The sequence below is a fragment of the Apostichopus japonicus genome, chromosome 15 (genome assembly GCF_037975245.1).
Source record: "Apostichopus japonicus isolate 1M-3 chromosome 15, ASM3797524v1, whole genome shotgun sequence".
NCBI classification, from domain to species: domain Eukaryota; kingdom Metazoa; phylum Echinodermata; class Holothuroidea; order Aspidochirotida; family Stichopodidae; genus Apostichopus; species Apostichopus japonicus.
In genome coordinates this window covers 27,487,904-27,510,461 of record NC_092575.1, presented here as the reverse complement: position 1 = coordinate 27,510,461, position 22,558 = coordinate 27,487,904, and the positions used below count along the sequence as shown (strand labels likewise).

Sequence of the window (22,558 nt, the reverse complement as noted above, 5' to 3'; positions counted from 1 at the left end):
CCCTCCTGACACCTCCCCCTCCTGACACAGCCCCCTCGTGACACCGCCCCCTCCTGACACTGCCCCCTCCTGACAATGGGGTATGTGTGCCAAATGTTTGAGACCTGGTTAATTTGCCCTACACCATGTTGGTTAAGCAGCTTAAATGTTCCAATCCCCTCACTCACGCCCTGCCACCCCTCCACCACCCCTCATTCCATCATTAGTAATACATCTTTGACTAGTCGCTGAGCTCTTATATAAATACAATTTCGGTTAGTGTGAAGAAACCACTGATATCAAAAACTGTAGTTATCTCTTCCCTTTACTGGAGCCACTCCCCCTGCTGTTCCGTCCACTTGTTCCTCCCTTGTTGGGTTTACCGACTTTCTTCTTGAGACTGTTCCAACTCGGCATTTCCTTCCGCGTCTTTGTTTGAGGTTTTGATAAATCTTGTAACCGACCTATGATGGAAAGGATAAAGTCAAACAGAATTTCGACTAGAAGATCAAATATGTATTATCCTTGGAAGAATATGCGTCATGGATATTGTTTAGATAAGGTTTTGAACCTCAAACCACCCGTATGAAATTGATCTGTGCGTCAACACGGGCCTATCTCAAGAACTCTGACCCTTGGTTACTACATTGCCATAGATTTGATCTTCGCATACAGCCGCGTTCTATATATTATACCTCGCAGATGTGATTTGGGGGAATGACTGACGCATTTTAACATATCCTTTTTATCATCCTCGAAGTTTATATTATTTTAATTCTTTCTGATTGGCGAACACCGAACCCCCGCGTTAAGTCGAGGAGAGCGTTATGAGGCATATATAGGCTATATATATTTTATCCTTTGGTACTGTCTCACTTCAATTTACATAATTCCCATCCAACTGGTGCAACTCTTAAATAACGTGCAGGTAGCCAAAGGGATCCAGGCCCTATTCACCCCACCAATTCAATCAAGTTTTCTCATAGGCAGACCATAAAAAAGTACTGTTGCAAAATATTTTGCGACATTAATTGGGCCATGCTGTAAAATAACACTTTAATTGTGGTCTATCCAGAAAGAAATGTTGCATCCGTCCTCCTTCGCCCTTCCTCAACCATAAATTGATTGTGTCCATCAAAATTTAGACTTGGTAAAGCTTTGTTTTAAATCGAGGTCATTTCTAGCATGCTATTTACAGTTAATATATTTACATTTAATTACACTCGTCAATCTGTAGTCTGATATTGTTTCGTTTTGGCGGGAAGATCTCTGCTATACTTACTGACTATACTAATATATACTTACTAGTTAGTTCTGGACATGTCGATTCGGGATCTGTGATCATCAGACTATATTTAGTTGGATCGTTATCGGTGCGTCCTTCTGAGAATATGAATAAAACATGACAAAATTACTTGAGTAATGTACTCAAGTTAGAACAAGTTTGTTCTGTAAAACGGTACTTTCAAGTCATACTTCCAAGCACTCGTACTGGCAGTATGAGTAGTTTGGATATACTAACTGTCATATATTCTGAGATGGCTTTAATCACGTGAAACATCCGCTACCCCACTCCCGTTATTCCCTACACCCCTCATATAGATTGAATGCACCCACCGCGGGTCAAATTGACCCTCCCTCATCCCTCCCTCCAACTCACCTTCAACCCCTCGATTACAATTATCACTGTATTGCTATCAGGAGAAAGTGATTTTGAGTCCAAATTGGGTCTTTCCCATAGTAGGGTAAGTGATGGTCGAGAATAAATTATACATAACTATACTTACTTTCTATTTTGATCAACCAATAGCTTTCTCTTCCTTCTAGGTAAGCATTAGCATACGCCTTCAAATTATTATTTAAATTTTTTATGTTGCCCGCCGAATCGGATAAATCGATAGTAACTAGGGAGAAGAAGAAAAACATGGTGGAAAATAAAATTTTAGGCTTGATTGAAAATAAATAAATAAAGCAAGTCCTTTATGCTGCCTTTGTAAAGATACATATGCAAAACCTAGAGGTCCTGGCGCTTCGACCCTAGCTGGCCTTCTTCACTAAACCTTAAACAAACTGTACATATTTAAGTTACAGGGGCGGATCCAGGATTTTGAGAAAGGGGGGGCCGACATCCCGATGGTAGCACTTTAGTGATCTGCGTCCTGGGGGAGGGGTCTAGGGGAGGGGTTGTCCCCCTTGGAAATTTTTGGTTAATTGTGAGTGCTTAGATGCAAAATGGTGAAACATTTCGCCAAAAACTAGAAAAACCAGAAACGTTGCAGACACGCTTTTTTGTGCACATATTTTTTCTCGATAGACACATATTTAACAACGCTCAACAGTGCATGTACAATGGATACACTATTATTGCGTCGATTCGTTTTTTCTTTTGCGCGAAAATTATGACACCAGATTCACCCCAAGAAAAAACATAAAACAAGATATATTCAATGAGATAATTATGATATACTTATTAATGAAAGGGGGTGTAGGCGGTTTTACACTATCTAACGCAACGTAGTCGCCAAGAACCTGAAGTATTTTTAAGGGAGGGCCCGATAATAAGCGGAAACGGATCACCGACCGAAAAAATATCGGAATTTGTGGACTATTTCTTGCTTCCTATTGTATTAAAACAAAGCACCTATGCGAAAGACACAAATCACATTCTGAAAATTGTGGAAGCCACCCCGCTACCAAAAGCAGTAGTACTTGCTTCACTCGATGTCGTCGCCATGTATACCAATACTCCCCAAGAGGAGGCATTAGATATATGTCAAGAAGTCTATGAAAAGGCGGAAAAAAGCGAATATGGAATGAATAAAATATCTTCCATATCTATGCGCAAACTAATTGAACTTATTTTTAACAAGAAACTGTTTCGAGTTCAATAACCAATTCTATCTACAAAAGATCGGTTGCGCCATGGGTAGCCAAGCCTCTCCGGAAATCTGTGATATCGTCATGCATAGACTGGAAAACCAGATTTTACCGACAGATAATAAAATCTTAAAATGGCTCCGCTATAGAGATGAAATTCTATTGCTTTAAGACGGTTCACCTCAGGAACTTGAACAACTAGTAAACAGGTTGAATGAAATTCACCGCTTCTTAAAGTTTACGGTAGAAATATTACACACCGAGGTAACATACCTAGATTTGAAAATCTTCAAAGGTCCAAGGTTTGAAACCAATGGGTTATTAGATACCAAAGTCTACACCAAACCCACGGAAACCTTCCAATACCTCGACAGAAACTCTGCACACCCACTTGCCACTTTTAAAGGCTTCATTAAAGGGGAAGTATTACGATACGCACGTCTATGTAACAATGAGACTGATTTCTTACAGAAAAAGAACGCGTTCACAGAGAAACTGTTACTCCGTAACTATAATTGCCTCAGCCACGAAAGGCATAAAATTTGAAAACCGTGGGCAATACCTCACTACCAAACCTAAACAAAAGGAACCACCAATGGTGTTCAAGCTTACCTATACACCCCATATCAAAACCACGCATTTGAAAATGTACTTTTGAAACATTGGCATTTAATCTCGCAACACGCGGACAGGGGCGTAGCAAAGTTTTTTGTTGGGTGGGGGGGGGGGGTGTGGAGGATTTGATTTGCCGACGGATCTGGAAGATGTGACTGAAATGGGGGAGGGGTCTAAGGGGAGGGGGTGTCCCCCTCCCCTTTGGAAAATTTTTAGTTTTGAAACGTCCTTAGATGCAATCTGGTGCATATTTTAAGTCAAATTTGGCACCGTAGAATTTCCATTTCGATATTATTTTTATGGCAGTCGGCAGAAGAAGAATTAATTGGGACCAATTATCGAACTGTGTTTTCTCTTTCACCGATCGTTGAAATAGTGAAACTTCGTCATGAAAATGTTCAGAAAACTTTCCGGTAATGAGAAATAACAACATTCATTGATATACAAGCGAGAAACGTTAAAAATTGTGTACAATTCGTGAGCCGTGTCCTTCTGCGATGACGTCATTCTGAACAGAGGATAATAACAACACGTTGTCACACGATAGCACGACTCATGGGCTGCGGCCTATACGGAAGCCTTTAATTCCATTTCTTTCACTGAGTTGCCGGCGATTCTGGCACTCGTCTAGCTGAGCCTGGCTACAGTAGCTATACTGACGGCCGTGACATTATCAGTTATTTGCCGAGAGGTTTTTAACTTGCAGGCGTCGGGTGATTGGATTGGTGAATGAGTTTATCAGATGAAGAACTGGAAAATCGAAATAACCGATAAAGAAGCTCCCGTTCTCCTTTTCTCTATTCAGCTTTCCTTCTTTCTTCCCCTTCCGCTCTCTTCACCTTTTCTCCTTTTGCCGACAGACCCAAAATTTGCCGACAGCGACCAAATTATTGGGGGGGGGGTGTGACACCCCCACACCCCCCCCGCTCGCTACGCCCCTGCACGCGGAATTATCCAAACTGTTTCCAAAAGAACCGATTCTAGCCTACAAAAGGGCCCAAAATCTCAAAGATTTACTTGTTAACTCAAGGTTTCATACTAACGAAGAATCAGCTGACTCTCAAGGTTCACACGAAGCTCTTTTAGATGCTCTTATAGCTGCACTATGAGTCCATAAAAACTCGTGCACAGAAAATAGATGCATTTTGAGAACGAGACGCCCAGGCCGAATATAAAATATTCAAAGGCTACTACTGATGAAGCTCCTCCTATAAAGTTTGAGAGCAGAAACCGGTCTAGTTGGTCATAAGAACCTACACTAGTCTCTCCTACTATTAACAGTACACTCAATTCACCTAATAGGTGCAATTATGTTTCACCATGAGGAGCATGCTATAAGTTCATGTTCCTCGGGCCCTCCCTTAAAAATACTTCAGGTTCTTGGCGACTACGTTGCGTTAGATAGTGTAAAACCGCCTACACCCCCTTTCATTCAGATAATTATGATATACTTGCTAACTGTGCATTGATTTTCCCTGACAGTAATAGTCAGCACTATAGTACTGAGCCGTATCTAATTAATACGTGATGTCGCGTAGGCCTGATAATTGCCTTAGTTTCAAATTTGGAATAAAAACGATCGCGTTTCAGGGAAGAGCAGCTGGATATATATTAGGCTTTTCTTTCACCAAGTTATGCCTATTAGGAATTTGAAGTACTCCCACATAAAAAAAACGCAACTGATTTCCAAAAAGGGGGGGCCGGGGCCGGGTCGGCCCCCCCTGGATCCGCCCCTGCAGTTACATGAAAATACGTCAGCACGGTTCAGCGACGTAGCCAGGAATTTGAAAGGGGGGGAGCACTTTTTGCGATTGATATGGATTTTCAAAATTGTAGGCACGACTATCTAAGCGGAGCGCCACCATCGGTTGGCGCGCAGCGTACAAGAAAATTTCTGGTTTTGATACCACCCAGATCACCGGAAATGGCACTTCTCGGGCTTGAAAATGACCAACCAGATGTACACTTTTTGCCTGAGAACCAAGTATTTCCCGATAGTTTTTTTTCCATCCATAACCTTTTTGAAGATTGTCACCAGTCACAAATCATGTTCGACCTCATCGCATGTCCTGTGGATCATTGCTTTTTATAGGTGATTCTACGTCGCGGCCCACAATATCCGTCAGGCCCACTTTTCAAGGTTCCAAGCCCATTATTTGTTCAGAATTTGAAAATTCACATTTCTCGTGAATAAACTCACTTCAAAACATATCCATAATGTTGCACAAAATTTCATCTATGGACAACCAATATAGAAAAACCTCCTTCAACCCCTAACAGACCGGTCAAAATTGCACGAGTAGAGGGAAGTGTGATGCAGAATGTTGGTCAGAAATTTTGGAAAATTCAGACAGTTAATTTATTGGTGTAGAAATATTAAAACCTCTTATAACGGCTATTATAAAACTTGGTTGAAGGAAATGAAAAAAATAGCAGATATTTCCGAAACCGAACACTACACACATAGGCGTAGGAGGCGGGGGGGGGGGGCTGCAGCCCCTAATTCGCCATTTCTAATGTAAAAGAGAGTTTTGACATAATTGGACCTCCATGCCTTTTTCTCCATCTACATAAGACATTTGGTTGTTTACATTAGCATCCCGCGGTACACTGCGCAACTTTCACGGACCGTACGGTACACGATGGCATGCGATGTAGGGTAAATAACCGATGCTTGTTTATATGATATTGACCATAACATGTTGAACGAAATTTTGGTTATTTTTTTCGGGCAAGTCGGACAGTTTTGAGGCTGTTCATCCTGGAACGCCATTTTCATGCTCACTGATATGATGTGATATCTGCTGCGGTTGCTTTACAAATTCGAACAGGCGCGTAGCGAGGAATTTGCCAAGGGAGGGGCGAAGCCTGTAGGCAAATTATCTAAGCGTAGCGCCACCATAAGTTGGCGCGAAGCGTTCAAGAAAATTTTGGCCGAACATGCCTCCCAGATCACTGGAAATGGCACTACCCAGGACCATTTGTTGGCGCGAAGCGTACAAGTAAATTTTGGCCGAAAATGCCTCCCAGATCGCTGGAAACGACACTTCCCAGGCCTTGTAAGTTGCATCTAAGCACTTTCTATTTTGAAATTACTGGCGATATCATAAAAAAAAATATGCTGAAGGGGGAGGGGGGCGGTCGCCCCCTTCCCGAAATGCGTCAGGTTCCCCGACGACACGGTCGAGTTCGAGACCAGCCACAGTTGGTTTCATAGCACAATTCTACAATTGTTTAAGGCGTATATACACACACACGCGTTATGATAGACCATATATAGTATATAGATCATGAGTGAGAGAGGAAAAATGGAAACGTCAAAAATGGAGTTGTCGGTGTAAGGGGTAGGGTGAGGCAAACGCCCCTTCCGAAATCCTTGATCCGTCACTGACTACCCTGTGTATATAATAGGGACCAGCGCTGTAATGATGTCACTGTTCCTCTTTCTCTTCCTGGTGTCTTGGCGTTTTCCTTCTACTCCCTCTTTTTCTCCTTTTTCTCTCTTTCTTCTTTTTCTTTTCCCTTCCTTCGTCTCCTCCTCCTCTTTTTTCCCCTCTTTTTTCCCCTCTTGTTTCTTTTTTTTTTCTCTCCTCTTTTTCTTACCCGGGAGGCGCGCGCCCCCAACGCCCCCCCCCCCTGGATACGCGCCTGTTGTGCATACAGTTCGTGACATTCCATAGAGTGCGGTTAGGCAGGCAATATGTATTTTATTACGCAGTGGCCAACTGTAGGCTTGTAATTGGCTATAAGCTAAATTTAGCTAATTGCATCTGCCAAACTAAGTAAGTAGTTGAATCAGTAGGCATGAATGTTACTACGATTACAATCGAGTTAACGGAGCTGACGAGTATTCAAGATCAAAAGAGCACTGACAAAATACCATGCTAAAAAAACGACAGTTTAAAAAAAAAAAAATCGACACTGAAAGGGGGGGAGCGGTCGCTCCCCCTGCTCCCCCCCTGGCTACGTCCCTGGCACGGTTTGAAAAGAAAGGACTCCCTTCGTACCAATTTTAGCAAACCGGATTTACATTCGGAGAAGCTAAAACATGGGGTGAGTATGTATAGACGCTCTATGTTTTAGCTTTTCCCGGCCGCATATTTTTTTCCTAGGACAAATAAGGGCATCGGCCAATCAAATCCATGGATTCCAAACATGTGACGCTTTTTCAAAAAAACATGTACTGAATCTTTTTTCCTAGTTTTGACCCCAGATTATGAACGACAATCCTTCATTTTCACAAAAATCAATCCCTAACCCATTTTCTAATCCCTAACTCTGATTTCAAACGAATTTGTAAATTCCTGAAAAACCTGAAACCCTTATTCGTCCTAGGAAAAAAATCAGGCTTCCCGGCCTCCACTTACTGAAAGTGAGCAAGTATACAGGCTACAACAATACAGGGCGTTGCGCTAAAGTGGTCATCTTACGTATTATGGTCCTACCCTTTTTCATCTATGACTTCCAATCAATACCGAGGCATTACTAGTGTTAGTGTTAGCTCAGTGGAGTTTTAGTGTTAGTGTGGAGTGTTAGCTCAGTGGTTAACGCCGGTGCCTTCCAATCATAAGGTCCCCGGTTCGAGTCACTCCCAGATTAATGTATGTCGTCCAGTTACAGAGTTGTTGACAATTGACAATTCATAATCATGGACGTTAAATATGAATTTAAGAGACTGACTTCGGTCAGCTTGCGGCTTTGATAAGCCAATGTGGCTTCTTCGAAAGTTCCTGCTTGCATGGTGATCTAAAATACATACACTATCGGAATGATCTACAAATTAGTCTTGTTAAAATAATAAAATGTACAACGTCCTCTTTAGTTTCATTGTTGCATCATTATTCACGGCTTAGTTACACATTTCAAGATTTAGTTACAACACAAAAATAATGCAAAATTTACCCCAACTGAAACCCCATGCATCTCATTTCATTGGCCTATAACCACAAAAAGAAACATCGTGTTACTATCCCTCCCCACCCCAGTGATCCTAACCTCCCCCTCACTCATCCCCAGGGGGTGGGGGAATATTACCTTCCTCCTCTTCTGTGCATTGTTGTCGTATCGACTCTAATAACACTTCGCTGGAGCAGTAAGGATTAAAAATCTTCTGCTGGTTATCTGTTGTGACAAGAAAAGAGTTTTCTAGACTTTCATATCAATCCGTAATTTGCTATAAAAATTACGGTAAGAACAGAAACACGATCACTAATGGTCACGTGGTGTTTATATCTGCCTATACAGTGGCGTGTTGAGTTGGGTCGGCCTAGAGTTTTCTCTATAAAGGAACTCTAGGTCGGCCCTGTGAATAATTGTATCACCGGGTCACCTTTCTATCTTCGTGTTGCATTTCATTTGCGTATGAAGAATTCTAAGGTGGGCTGTATACCTGATCTGCGCCATCCTTACTCATAATCCAGACTCATATAATTAATTATAATAATAGTAAGATGCAAAATGAAAACAATTTCAGGGTTTTCTTTGTTCCTTTTTTTAAGAAAACTTTATATTTGCTCAATATAAACTAACCAAATATCAGATATGCTACATTTATCATAATAATCAGAATTCCATAATTAAATCAAAGAGCCCCTTTTAAAACCTTGTTCAAAAAGAAAGTTGAATACGAAATGTCAATTATAACTCCTACTAATGTGGGGAGGGCCCCACCCGCTCCTATATTGACAATCAACCTACGATAAATGGTAAATATTAAAACAAACTTACCACCATATTTGACGGTTATGAAACTCATATCTCTGTCCACATTAACAAGATGTCCTCGGCTTAGAATTATCAGAAGTCGGGTAACTTCATTTGTTCCTATATATACCTCTCTTCGTTAAATGTTTACACTCTCCTTGAATAGTTCGTGAATTTAGCTATGTCAACAATTGCAAGACATAAACAGCAAGAGTTTTACATTCTTACGGTAAATTGACAATCCTTCCGTTATATTTACCGAGGAGTCACTTCGTTTCTAGTCTGCCAGAGTGTGTGTTTCCTTTATATTCAGTCATCGCGTGGATGTATGCGTCCTCTCTAACCAATTAAAACAGATTTACTTTGGCAACCATTAAGAGATTAAAGTGATAGGCACTGTAAATGGTTATTCATCTCACATTATGGGTTTAGGTGTGTAAATGAACCCCAAAACTAGTACAAATATTAATGTTGGGTGTCTTACCATAGTCATTGGAGGGTTGTATGAACTGGTGGAGGCGGTGAGGGGGGAGGGTGGGAAGGGGGGGGGGGAGGCGTTGCTGGTGGAAGCAGTGTCATATGTCAATTTATATAAGTTTTATTTAAGGCTCTCTCCTCTCTCTCTCTTTGTGGTTGTTGGGGTGGTGGTGGTGTGGGGGGGGGGTAAATGGGAAATTATTTGTGATTCCTAATGCCGGATCTCGAAAGAGATACTTTGAACAAACTTTGTAAATGAAAGGGAGGTAAACGACAAAGGCAAATGAATATATATATATAATTGAAACCGCAGTGAGTTGGAAATCCAGAACAGTGAAAAAACTTCCAGTCTCCACCGGGATTCGAACCTGGGCCTCCCGCTTTATGCGGACACCATAACCAACTAGGCTATGTACGCTGATTGTATGTCCAGAGGTTCGAAACCGGTAAGGAAGGTCGTAATTCCACTGTAGGCGTTTGTCACCTGTATCGAACAATACTAGTTCTTTTTTTGGTGACATATTTTGCCTTACTCTAGAGATCAAACATGATGCTAACCAACTCGAAATCATTTGTGATTCCTAAAGCCGGATCTCGAAAGAGATACTTTGAACAGACTTTGTTAATGAAATGGAGGTAAACGACAAAGGCAAATGAATATATATATTTATACTTGAAATTGTATAATATATATATATCCCTTTAACTACATATAGTGTGAGGTAGATAAAGTTTGTTTTTCAGTCTTGTTTGGAGCTAAGGACCTCTCTGACTCTGAACGGGGTCTTAATCGATCAGTATCGACCAGAACAACTTCAGATGGTTTATTCTCCTTTTGTCAAATACACAGAGGGGAACACAGAAGGGGTAAAGTAGACGTCGATACCTTCAGTTGTTATATTACTGTCAAACTGGTCACTCAGATTTTGTTAGTGGGTTTTCTGGGGTTCAGGTGGACTCAACTCCTTGCGGTGTAGACAAAGGACGAACATATCAGTATTGTATATGGTCATTTACCGTTAAGAAACACGGATTAGGCTAACAGGAATTACAATGTGAAGTAATTGGACGAGACACATAAGGTTATGAAAGATGATCTAGTATATCACAGAAACAAAAATTTAAATTTGTATACATCTACGTCTTTATAATTTACATGTGTAATGTTTCTGCACTTGTGATATATGTTAGTAGTGTATATTGAAATGTATACCGACACAGCCCTGTACTGACACAGTGTGATACTGCATGACACAGACTTGCTCAGTCCTAATTTCAAACGTAAGACTCTCGCAAGAAATGTTTTTTACATCTGATACAATACTTGTTACTCCTGGCCCGTTAGACTAATTTTTCAATTGGAGAATTTCAAACTTTCCAAAGCGAATGTATATTAATTCCCGAAAGCATTTTTTTGTGCCAAATTCTGAAAGTTGAGACCTCTGAAAAAAAAGAAGAAAAAAAGTAGAAAAAACAATTTGAAAAGATAAAACAGGAATCATAAAAGGAATAAAAAGACAAGAAAAATGACATGACTTGGAAAGAAAGAAAACCTTTGTAGACCAAATGACTCTTTGCCTATAGTTAACATAGGCCAATCGCGGTCTCCATACATGTGACCTATAGGCCTACGTCGTTTTACCTACAAACCATGCCTTCTGCATTTTTAAAATCCCTCTTTATTTCAACTCTTACATTCTGAACTTTCGAAAACACAGAAATAACTTTCCTGCTCCAATTAAAATATTATCTCTAATTACCTTTGGTATGGTTGATCAGTTGTAACTGACAATTGTTTCATTTCGTAAACATGTAGCATATCCGCCGAGGAGTAGATGTTGAATTTATCAAAGCGATCAGAGGAGGTAATTACATCTCGTGTAATATTTCAGGATATCATATCAGTAAAGGCTCACCAGACTTATATCTTATATCATATTAGTAAAGTATCAGGTTCCAATGAAGTGTTGTCTTGAATAGTTTGCGTTGGTTAAAGGGGCTTATCAAAATGCGACCTACTGACTGAATTTTCTTCCTAATTTATGATCCCATTCCATATATGTAACACTACAATTCTGCTTTTTGGGGAGTTTTTTTAATGTTAATTGGCCAATAATGTGAGAGAATAATCTAAGGAAGTGGTTCTCATGTAAGGGCCAGGCAGAGATAACGGATGAAGCAAAGAATGAGAGAGAAACAACGTTTCATTATACTTAAATGGAGCAAATTTTCAGGTTAAGCTGGTAGGCTACCGACAAACTATAACACTTTACGGATCCACATAGCCGATAGTGCAGGATTGTGGGTCTGTTTGTTGGTGAGCGGCAATAAATCTTTCGCCGGCCGGACTTGGCCCGTGGACAGCCTATCGGGTAGGCTTAGGGTCAGTGGCGGCGGAACCGGGGGGGGGGGGGCTTGGGGGGGGGCTCAGCCCCCAATGAAAAAGTTGAGGGGGCAAATGCATGATAAGCCCCCCAATATTTACCAAGGCTCCGAAACGTGCATCTGCCCATTTTTCAATGCATACTTGTCGATCTGTGCGATGCACACGTATACTATATAGGTGTAATAATTTTAGTAATTGCTGGGGGACCGTGGTCCCTCGGACCGTCCCTGGCTATAGACCACATTGTCACCCCAACCGCGTCTTCACGCCCCGTGAAAAGTGGAAGCAGTTAGTGTGAGTAGGCTACCGGTAAGCGTAACACAACTTCGTCTTAGGCCAATGACTTGCCTCATTTCAGCCAGTTCTCCAACATCCCCTTACTTAGTGGCGGAGCGTCCATATATACAGTCAGGGGGCGGATCCCCCACCCCCCCTCCTGACGGACTCAAATGGACTGCTGGCGCCCTTTTCAGCTTTTCACTACTTTAACTTATTCGCGATTATTGACTATTTTATTGCGCTCTCATATACCTATTGACATTTGTCATATTCTGTTGGTGTAATTTTCCGACAAAATGGCGACGACACCTATTTATTCTCCGTTTATCTGCAAATTAGCAAGGCCCGGAAAGGGTCATTTCCTGCAATCTAGGGAGTAACTTTACTCAAAAATTTTCTGTACGCTCCACGCCAACCTGTGGTGGCGCTCCGCTTAGATAGTGTCGAAAGCGCCCCTACAGACCATTCTTGCCCCCCCCTGACCAATACCCCTAGCTCCGCCACTGCCCTTACTACACTCAAAAACGTCTTTGCGAGTACACTACGAGTAATAGCTACTCTCTTAAAACACCATCGAATATACAAATTACAATGTTTTTACAGACTTTTACGTGCAATCTGAGAAATTGCAGGCTTGAGACCCATATTTTAGGGCTAGGTATTCGCAGCATAAAACACTCGGGAAGTGCCGTTTCCGGCCATCTGGGGGTTTGAAAAAAACCCAAATTTTCTTGTACGCTCCGCGCCAACCGATGGTGGCGCTCCGCTTAGATAGTCTCCACACATTAGCCCCCCAATAATTTTTCCGTTCCGCCGCGCCTGCTTAGGGTCTACCCATGGTCTAACGAGTTTATCATATATCATGGTCTGTATTTTTTAAATGATTTGCTTGTAACTTAATCAGTTGTCAAATGGATGAAACGCTTTCTTAGCAGAGAAGACAAGACGAGGATACTCATATAGGCCTATATGACATTAAGACGATTACTTTCAAACTTGATAATATGAATGCTTAGTAACCAAATAAAACTACATGACGTCACAATGAAATCTAATTACTTCAGACCCCTTTGATGTAACGAATTGAGAGCTGCAATTAGTTTGTATCTTATAGAATAGGATAAATACACCCATTAGAAGAGGGTACGGGAGTGGAGTGGGGAGGGGGAGGGGAGGGTGGGCGGTTGGATGGAGATGGGTGAGAGTGCCGAGAGCAGATGACGATGCAGACTGCACACGGTCGTTGATCATCGCATACGATTGTAATGCTTAATCTGGATGAACTTTTAATTCTCATCTGTTAGCTTTCATTAAAAATTATTCAGAATGCAAAATGCATTGAGGTTTCGATGACTCCATTGTACTAGCATCTTCTGCTTGTTAACCAGAAACAGCTGTCACAATATAAATGGCCCGAACCAGTATTTTGAAGTACAATTACACTATTGCATAGTAAACACAGGCATTATACACACCTCCACCAAAAACAATAGCGGTCTTGTACTCAATATGATGTATCCACACACCAAGTATGAGTAGTATCCACGATTCCCTTCGTTAGATATGATGTAAAAGGGTTTTCAGAGTTTGACCTCTGGTGACCTCAAATAAGATTTGACCTCACAAGCAACAGGATTCTTGTACTCAATATGAAAAATCCATACTATTTATGAAAAGTATCCATGATTTCTACTATGAGAAATTATGTTTTTAAGGTTTTAGGCCTTGACTCTCAGGCTGAAATAATTTTAAAAGGCTCGCTATTTGGCGAACCGTGACTAAAAATCTCCATTCCCAAACTTCACCCGTCACTATGACTGCTGTTCAAATCTCCATAGTATACTATCTACCTACAACATCAATACCTCTATGAACAAATGTTAGACACTTAGGCAGATACATGGTGCTTTGAATTGAACATTGGAAAATAATGTTTCTGTGCAGTATGAAATTTATCTTTTTCCACAAACAAGGCGATAAATGAGGATATCAAATACGTAGACTAAGATGGTCGCATACATTCACACTGTAGGTCAAATAGTGCATTGGGAAGTGAGGGCAGTGTATACTTGATTGACTTAGAACCAGGGGTGTAGCTAGACTTCTTTTCATGGGGACCCAAAGCTTTTTCATGGGTGCATGCAGAACCTAGTTTCTAAAAAAAAAAATGGAAGGGTTGGGTGACAGGGGAAGGGGGTGCAGAGAGGACTATTGCAGAGATAACAACAGGAGGAGAGTACTCAAGTAAAGAGCAGCCCTAGCTAATTTCACCAGGTTCTAGTGTGGGGTGGAGATTGGGAGTGAAGGATGGGGAGTGGATGAGGGGGGTGGGTGGGGATTGGGAGTGAAGGATGGGGTGGGGATTGAAGGATGGGGAGTGGGGTGGGGATAAGGAGTGAAGGATGGGGAGTCGATGAGTGGGGGGGGGGTGGGGATTAGGAGTGAAGGGATGGGGAGTGGATGAGGAGTGATTGGGAGTGAAGGATGGTGAGTCGATGGGAGGGGGGAGTGGGGATTAGGAGTGAAGGATAGGGGGTGGATGAGTCATCAGCAATGCCCCTGTAGATCTGTCCTTGTTTGAGATAGCGATTAGAATTTTGAAAAATCGTGAAACTCCTAGGCAAATACTTATCAACTGAAAATAATTCGTTCCAAGACAAATTTGATTTTCTAATTGGAATCAAAGCAAGTCAAAGATAAGAAAAGACATTTTTCCTGTTTTGAATTATTTATTTAGAAAATCTTTCGATCCATCCAGTAATCTGTTCATTAGATCCTATAGTACTGATCATGTAACTGTCTTGAAGTTATACAAACAATAACAAATATAAGAAGTTAATGTATGGATTAGTCCAAACCAATCTTCCCTCAAATATTAAGTCAACTATTTAAATATCGTTATTAACATAGAAGCTACAAATATTCTCAACAATTCCCTAATCTTAATCTCATTAAATCCGGTTCAATGAAAAACTTCAATAACTCAAACCAGAAAGCCAGTGGGCTTATTGTGACTCCTTGCCAATTGAGATTATAATCCCAAGCTTTCATCATTGTTGATTAAATTGATCAGCAAGGTTCTTTCACTGACTGTGGACCTACCTACTAAATATGTTAACTTACCATGTTTACAAGCTACATTTAGCAAAAATCAACTCAAGCCCTGCCCCCTAATAAATGTGCATAATATCACATTGAACATACATTACCATGTACCTGCTATCTACCAACACCTTCACACAAAGTATGATTCAATTCTGAAAATCTTAACATTTGACCCTGTGACCTCATTATTATTCATGAGATGAGCACCAAAACCAACAGGGTTCTTCTACTCAGTATGGCGCATCTTTGTACCAAGTATCGTATCGTGTTTACGAGCCAAGGGCGTCACAAGGAATCAAAAATGTGATTTATTTAAATATTTCTTGTGTTTGTGTTGCTGTTACAAATTTTGCACCCAAAAAATTACAACTGTGACCTCCATGATAGCTATAAGGTCAGGGACGTAGCCAGGGGGGGGAGCAGGGGGAGCGACCGCTCCCCCCCTTTCAGTGTCGATTTTTTTTTTTTTAAACTGTCGTTTTTTTAGCATGGTATTTTGTCAGTGCTCTTTTGATCTTGAATACTCGTCAGCTCCGTTAACTCGATTGTAATCGTAGTAACATTCATGCCTACTGATTCAACTACTTACTTAGTTTGGCAGATGCAATTAGCTAAATTTAGCTTATAGCCAATTACAAGCCTACAGTTGGCCACTGCGTAATAAAATACATATTGCCTGCCTAACCGCACTCTATGGAATGTCACGAACTGTATGCACAACAGGCGCGTATCCAGGGGGGGGGGGGGCGTTGGGGGCGCGCGCCTCCCGGGTAAGAAAAAGAGGAGAGAAAAAAAAAAGAAACAAGAGGGGAAAAAAGAGGGGAAAAAAGAGGAGGAGGAGACGAAGGAAGGGAAAAGAAAAAGAAGAAAGAGAGAAAAAGGAGAAAAAGAGGGAGTAGAAGGAAAACGCCAAGACACCAGGAAGAGAAAGAGGAACAGTGACATCATTACAGCGCTGGTCCCTATTATATACACAGGGTAGTCAGTGACGGATCAAGGATTTCGGAAGGGGCGTTTGCCTCACCCTACCCCTTACACCGACAACTCCATTTTTGACGTTTCCATTTTTCCTCTCTCACTCATGATCTATATACTATATATGGTCTATCATAACGCGTGTGTGTGTATATACGCCTTAAACAATTGTAGAATTGTGCTATGAAACCAACTGTGGCTGGTCTCGAACTCGACCGTGTCGTCGGGGAACCTGACGCATTTCGGGAAGGGGGCGACCGCCCCCCTCCCCCTTCAGCATATTTTTTTTTATGATATCGCCAGTAATTTCAAAATAGAAAGTGCTTAGATGCAACTTACAAGGCCTGGGAAGTGTCGTTTCCAGCGATCTGGGAGGCATTTTCGGCCAAAATTTACTTGTACGCTTCGCGCCAACAAATGGTCCTGGGTAGTGCCATTTCCAGTGATCTGGGAGGCATGTTCGGCCAAAATTTTCTTGAACGCTTCGCGCCAACTTATGGTGGCGCTACGCTTAGATAATTTGCCTACAGGCTTCGCCCCTCCCTTGGCAAATTCCTCGCTACGCGCCTGTTCGAATTTGTAAAGCAACCGCAGCAGATATCACATCATATCAGTGAGCATGAAAATGGCGTTCCAGGATGAACAGCCTCAAAACTGTCCGACTTGCCCGAAAAAAATAACCAAAATTTCGTTCAACATGTTATGGTCAATATCATATAAACAAGCATCGGTTATTTACCCTACATCGCATGCCATCGTGTACCGTACGGTCCGTGAAAGTTGCGCAGTGTACCGCGGGATGCTAATGTAAACAACCAAATGTCTTATGTAGATGGAGAAAAAGGCATGGAGGTCCAATTATGTCAAAACTCTCTTTTACATTAGAAATGGCGAATTAGGGGCTGCAGCCCCCCCCCCCCGCCTCCTACGCCTATGTGTGTAGTGTTCGGTTTCGGAAATATCTGCTATTTTTTTCATTTCCTTCAACCAAGTTTTATAATAGCCGTTATAAGAGGTTTTAATATTTCTACACCAATAAATTAACTGTCTGAATTTTCCAAAATTTCTGACCAACATTCTGCATCACACTTCCCTCTACTCGTGCAATTTTGACCGGTCTGTTAGGGGTTGAAGGAGGTTTTTCTATATTGGTTGTCCATAGATGAAATTTTGTGCAACATTATGGATATGTTTTGAAGTGAGTTTATTCACGAGAAATGTGAATTTTCAAATTCTGAACAAATAATGGGCTTGGAACCTTGAAAAGTGGGCCTGACGGATATTGTGGGCCGCGACGTAGAATCACCTATAAAAAGCAATGATCCACAGGACATGCGATGAGGTCGAACATGATTTGTGACTGGTGACAATCTTCAAAAAGGTTATGGATGGAAAAAAACTATCGGGAAATACTTGGTTCTCAGGCAAAAAGTGTACATCTGGTTGGTCATTTTCAAGCCCGAGAAGTGCCATTTCCGGTGATCTGGGTGGTATCAAAACCAGAAATTTTCTTGTACGCTGCGCGCCAACCGATGGTGGCGCTCCGCTTAGATAGTCGTGCCTACAATTTTGAAAATCCATATCAATCGCAAAAAGTGCTCCCCCCCTTTCAAATTCCTGGCTACGTCGCTGTATAAGGTCAGGCAGTATTCTCCATATTAATTGAAGAAAGTACAATATTATCCACAAAAGAATAATAATAATCATCAAACCAGTAGCTGGATAATATATAAATATAAGAAATGATAACATATATCAGAATGAAATTTGAATAAATGAATGAAACATTATACATAGTATAATCAAAACTATAATAACCTATTGTTCACATTGTTTGTCTTTTAACCTAGAAAGAACTGCAAAAACTATTAGTATCACCATAAACTAGTAGTAGCCCAAATGTTAAACTAAACGTTTTCGGGTTTTGTTCGATTCTCAAGACATGTGTGTCACATTTTAGTAATTTTACAAGTGAATCTTCAGTGAAAAGAGACAATAAATAAAAAAAAATAATATATACCAGAATGTAATTTGAATAAAGGAATGAAACATTATACATAGTATAATCAAAACTATAATAACCTATTGTTCACATTTTGAATCGTTTTGTCTTTTAACCTAGAAAGAACTGCAAAAACTATTAGTATCACCATAAACTAGTAGTAGCCCAAATGTTAAACTAAACGTTTACAGGTTTTGTTTGATTCTCAAGACATGAGTGTCACATTTTAGTATTTTTACAAGTGAATCTTCAGTGAAAAGAGACAAAAATCCATGTATGACAAGGAATGCTACTTTATAATAATTTGAAAGTATGTCTACAATAGACTTGAAACTCAATCTTTGCCATCATCAACCCATCGATTCAACAAAGTCAGAAACTGAACATAATAAATTACAAAGAGAGGTCTGCGACTGCTACCTGGGGTTTCATTATAATATTTACAAAGGAATTAAGAATTTGTAGTGGGAAAGTTTTTTGGCATTTTTCTAAAACAAACAATGAGTTATTTTTGTGATAGTTGTACTTCCCTTTGTCATCAATGGAAAGGACTGAAATGTGAACAATAACAATCACAAGAAACTTTCTTTTTGGGATTACTTGACAGATATTCAAATAACTTATTTAAATATTTTTATATCAGGACCTAAATAACTGAGCTGGCCCAATGATAATTTTTTCATTTGGCTGAGAAATATACGGTAATGTCAGTAAAGGTGTATGTTTTGTCCATTGCATAGTCTATTGCAATAGACTATGCATGCATAGTGTTAATACATCCGGTTGTCCAATACATAGTACTCTTAACATAGAAATATCTGATGTAAACCAGTAACAACCTAAGACCAATTGAGGGCATTTACACCCTTTACACCCAATCATTCTTTCATTTGTTGGTGTAAATTGGTGCAGGTTTTTTTGTAGGAGGCATAAAAGCGTGACATCATAACTTTACAAACTGAGGCAAGAAGGAAAATTGGTAGATTAAAAAAAAAAAAATCAGTTAAACTGGACATAGATGTTACTATTATTTACAAATCTTATGATAACAAACTTTTGCATCTTACTACATAAAGGAAATTTAGAAGATAGCGGAAGTTAGCAGAAATAATTTAGATATAACTTTGGTACGAGCAAACCATTGTTTCAATTCTTCAGCAAAAAGTGTCCTGCTTGCCTTATCGGCTGATATTGAAGAACCTCAATAGTACGTATTGGCAATTTGGCAGCAACAACCACAACTCGGGCTATACAAATTTATAAAAAAGTTGTAATCAAAACTGGAAATTGCCGATATGAATGTCGATTGAATCATGTCCATTCCATTCTTTGACAGCTTTTATACATCTTCATAGGATCTAATAGATTCTGTTTTATGAAAATCACATGAATGAAACTTAACATTAGTTTGTACCAAACCTAGACAGCCCTTAATCATACTATGAAACCCTTTCTAAGTATTTACAAGAATGATAGTCAACTTATGAATAAAACAATAAATTCTATGGCTCTTCGTACAGTTACTAAGTTATTATTAATCACAAAATTTAGTCATTCTTTTTTGTACTTGACAAGAAATTTGACAAGTACAGCTATTATACTGAATGTTTTCAGTTTTGTTCCAGGATTTTTCGTGTTAACAACAACTGTAACAATAATAATATCTTTTAAGTATTTAAGTCAATACCTTGAAAAAGAAAGGAAAATAAATTAAGTTATACTTTTTCAGGCTTTCATATTGAACACTTTGAAACCTAGATTTGGCATAAAAATTGATTGCATCAGTGACTAAACTTTCTTGTGACCAGGTAGCTTTCTGCTTTAGGCATTCTAAACTCCAGTTATGATGAAAAATGGAAGACTTGATCGATATGGCAGGACAGGGAGATATGGGAGAGAATCAGAAATTGTCCAAATTCCATAAAATAAATATTGAGATCTTTCTTTTCTTTTGAATATTCAATCTTAATAAACTAGGAACATTTTGTACTAAGTTATATTAAAAAAAAACTGTAGAGAACAAGCTAGTGATGGACTTATTTTAAACTTACATAAGTCCTCTCATTACTCATTGTTGTGGTATTCTTAAAATTACGTTACACAAAAACAGAATGATGCGTAATATTCTACAAATGGCCTTCGTTTTCCTCATTTCATGTTGCTTTGTAGTTATGTCAGCATGATTAGTGTGTGTAGGATGGCCTGCTGTTGTATTATGACATTTATCTCCCATGATCGTTACAGTTATTTCTGAATTAGCATTGCTGTCCTCTAATGGTAATATATGTGTATTTGTTTTACATGTGCTGTTAGTGGCTGCTAGCGTCAATCTGGTATGCGAATAGCCTTGCCTACACAATGCAACACGAGACAGAACGTTAAAGACAGGCTTAAAGAGAGCAGAATTAAACATCTAAATGTCTTCTGTACTTCACTTGCTTTAACCACTATTTAATAGCAACCCCCCTCCCCCCCCCCAAAAAAAAGGAAACAAATTATGAAGAAAAATACAACAAACCAAAGAAGAAATTTGGAGGATGAAGAATTAAAAAGTTTTCTCCATTGTAGCACATTCTAACCAATTGTCTAAAGAAATTAAAGTGCACTATAAAAGGGAAAATTAAATCAAAGTTTTAGATGTGTGAATGTCACAATTTCATTAAATTATATTGTTCATCATTTGCAACTCTAAAGCTAAATTTATTTTGGTAAAAGGAGAATAAAGATTTGACCACAGATGAGAAATTATTAATGCCACAATTAATATTGAATAAAAGAACACTGACAACTAGTCATGTAAAAATAAAGAGGTAATGTTGATAACTTTTGAAGTTAATGAAGAAATTGTTTTAATTATTAAACCTGGTATGTCACAGAGATAGATGAGTAATGGTTAACTTTTGAACTTAATGATTTAAATTAGTTGAATTATATAACCTGGTATGTGTATAACACAGGGATAGATAAGTGCTAGTTATTAATTGCATTTACAAAAGATGATGTATAAATGCAAATTTTCTTAATCATTTAATTCAATCTATTTAACTATTCATTTGCATACATTCCACTCATACATACACACACACACCATACAGACTATCCTTACATACAGACTATCATACATACACACGCACTATCCTTTCATTAGTTGATGTTTTTATTCCTGATTATTTAACATACATTTCTTTAAACGTAGTAATCATTACTGTGTCAGAAGGGGAAAAACCGATCCTGCTTACATCCACCCCCACCCACACGACCCCTTCCTAAAATTCAAATCCTTAAATTGATTTTCTGTGGGCACAATTTGGTTCCTTTGGTATTGCCTACAATATCTTGAATTGTATCTTAATTACAAGCCTTGTACTAAACTGGAACACCATAGGGTATAATATTACCTACTAAACGTATCTAATTAAAAAAGTACAAACATATAAAAGCTGACAACATAAGGTTGCAAATAATCTTTGACCAAATAAATAATTACACAATAAATTTTTATAACTCGATGTGAAATTTCCTCACAAAATAAATATAACTTGAGGCTAGGATCATCAGAATTTTTCAGAATTTTCAAATGACATTGACTGGCACTTCCTTCAACATATAATATTGTACATCAAATTAAATTGCACGATTAACCCCTTTTGCCGTTGGCAGATTCCACGTTTTCAAACAGATACGGAGTGTTTGATATTAATCTTATTTTGTTTCATGAATACTAAATCATATTCAAAGATATTCTTAATTCATACTGAGTCAGATTTTCCATGAAAAATCCCTACTTTCCTGATTTTTGTGTAATATATAGAAATGAAAAAAAAAGCATGAAAAAAAAAACTGAAAAAAAAATTGAATGATTTGAGTTTTTTCCTATATTGGAATGACATTAAGATCTGTTAGAAGTGCTAAGACTAGGAATGCAACATAAATTATGAGAAGTAAAAGACTGTACAGCTTGCCGACGTGAAACTTTCGGACCAGCATGAAGACCAGAGAGAAAATGAGGCTGGCGGCCAAACCACCGGCCAGGACATATTGAACGTCGTTATGATTTAACTGTGGGAATAATGAGAAGAAAAAAAGACGACCTATTTAACTACCATTATTTGTACGATATCCTGCTTTTACACATCGATATCCTGTTGCATTTATTTTAC

The 22,558-nt window shown here is 39.4% G+C and overlaps 2 protein-coding genes and 1 long non-coding RNA gene across 3 annotated transcripts in view; 1 reads left to right on the top strand and 2 right to left on the bottom strand.

The window, feature by feature from the left end:
- Positions 1 to 194: 194 nt before the first annotated feature.
- LOC139981341 (uncharacterized protein CXorf65-like) lies at positions 195 to 9,460 on the bottom strand. Its single transcript, XM_071993679.1, has 5 exons — positions 9,199 to 9,460; positions 8,506 to 8,592; positions 1,767 to 1,883; positions 1,285 to 1,362; positions 195 to 443 (listed from the first exon to the last, which is right to left on the bottom strand). Exons 1-5 carry the CDS (start codon positions 9,224 to 9,226, stop codon positions 292 to 294), a joined length of 462 nt encoding a protein of 153 aa, XP_071849780.1. The 5' UTR covers positions 9,227 to 9,460; the 3' UTR covers positions 195 to 291.
- A 5,579-nt stretch (positions 9,461 to 15,039) lies between these two features.
- On the top strand, positions 15,040 to 20,873 carry LOC139980854 (uncharacterized). Its single transcript, XR_011797717.1, has 2 exons — positions 15,040 to 15,815; positions 18,035 to 20,873. It is a non-coding gene; the product is annotated as an uncharacterized lncRNA (long non-coding RNA).
- A 349-nt stretch (positions 20,874 to 21,222) lies between these two features.
- LOC139980853 (mitochondrial sodium/calcium exchanger protein-like) overlaps positions 21,223 to 22,558 on the bottom strand; it is a 30,745-nt gene continuing 29,409 nt past the window's right edge. The window contains exon 18 of the mRNA XM_071992834.1: positions 21,223 to 22,457. Within this exon, the coding sequence (XP_071848935.1) occupies positions 22,272 to 22,457 (186 nt within the window). The 3' untranslated portion in view covers positions 21,223 to 22,271. The remainder of the gene's footprint in view (positions 22,458 to 22,558) is intronic.

Excerpts from the sequence above, each read along its gene's own strand:
- LOC139981341 (XM_071993679.1), bottom strand. The coding sequence starts at position 9,226 with ATGAGTTTCATAACCGTCAAATATGGTG. Across the intron at positions 8,593-9,198 it reads CATAACCGTCAAATATGGTG|ATAACCAGCAGAAGATTTTT; the intron begins GTAAGTTTGTTT and ends TTGTCACAACAG. Across the intron at positions 1,884-8,505 it reads ATGCACAGAAGAGGAGGAAG|TTACTATCGATTTATCCGAT; the intron begins GTAATATTCCCC and ends TCTTCTCCCTAG.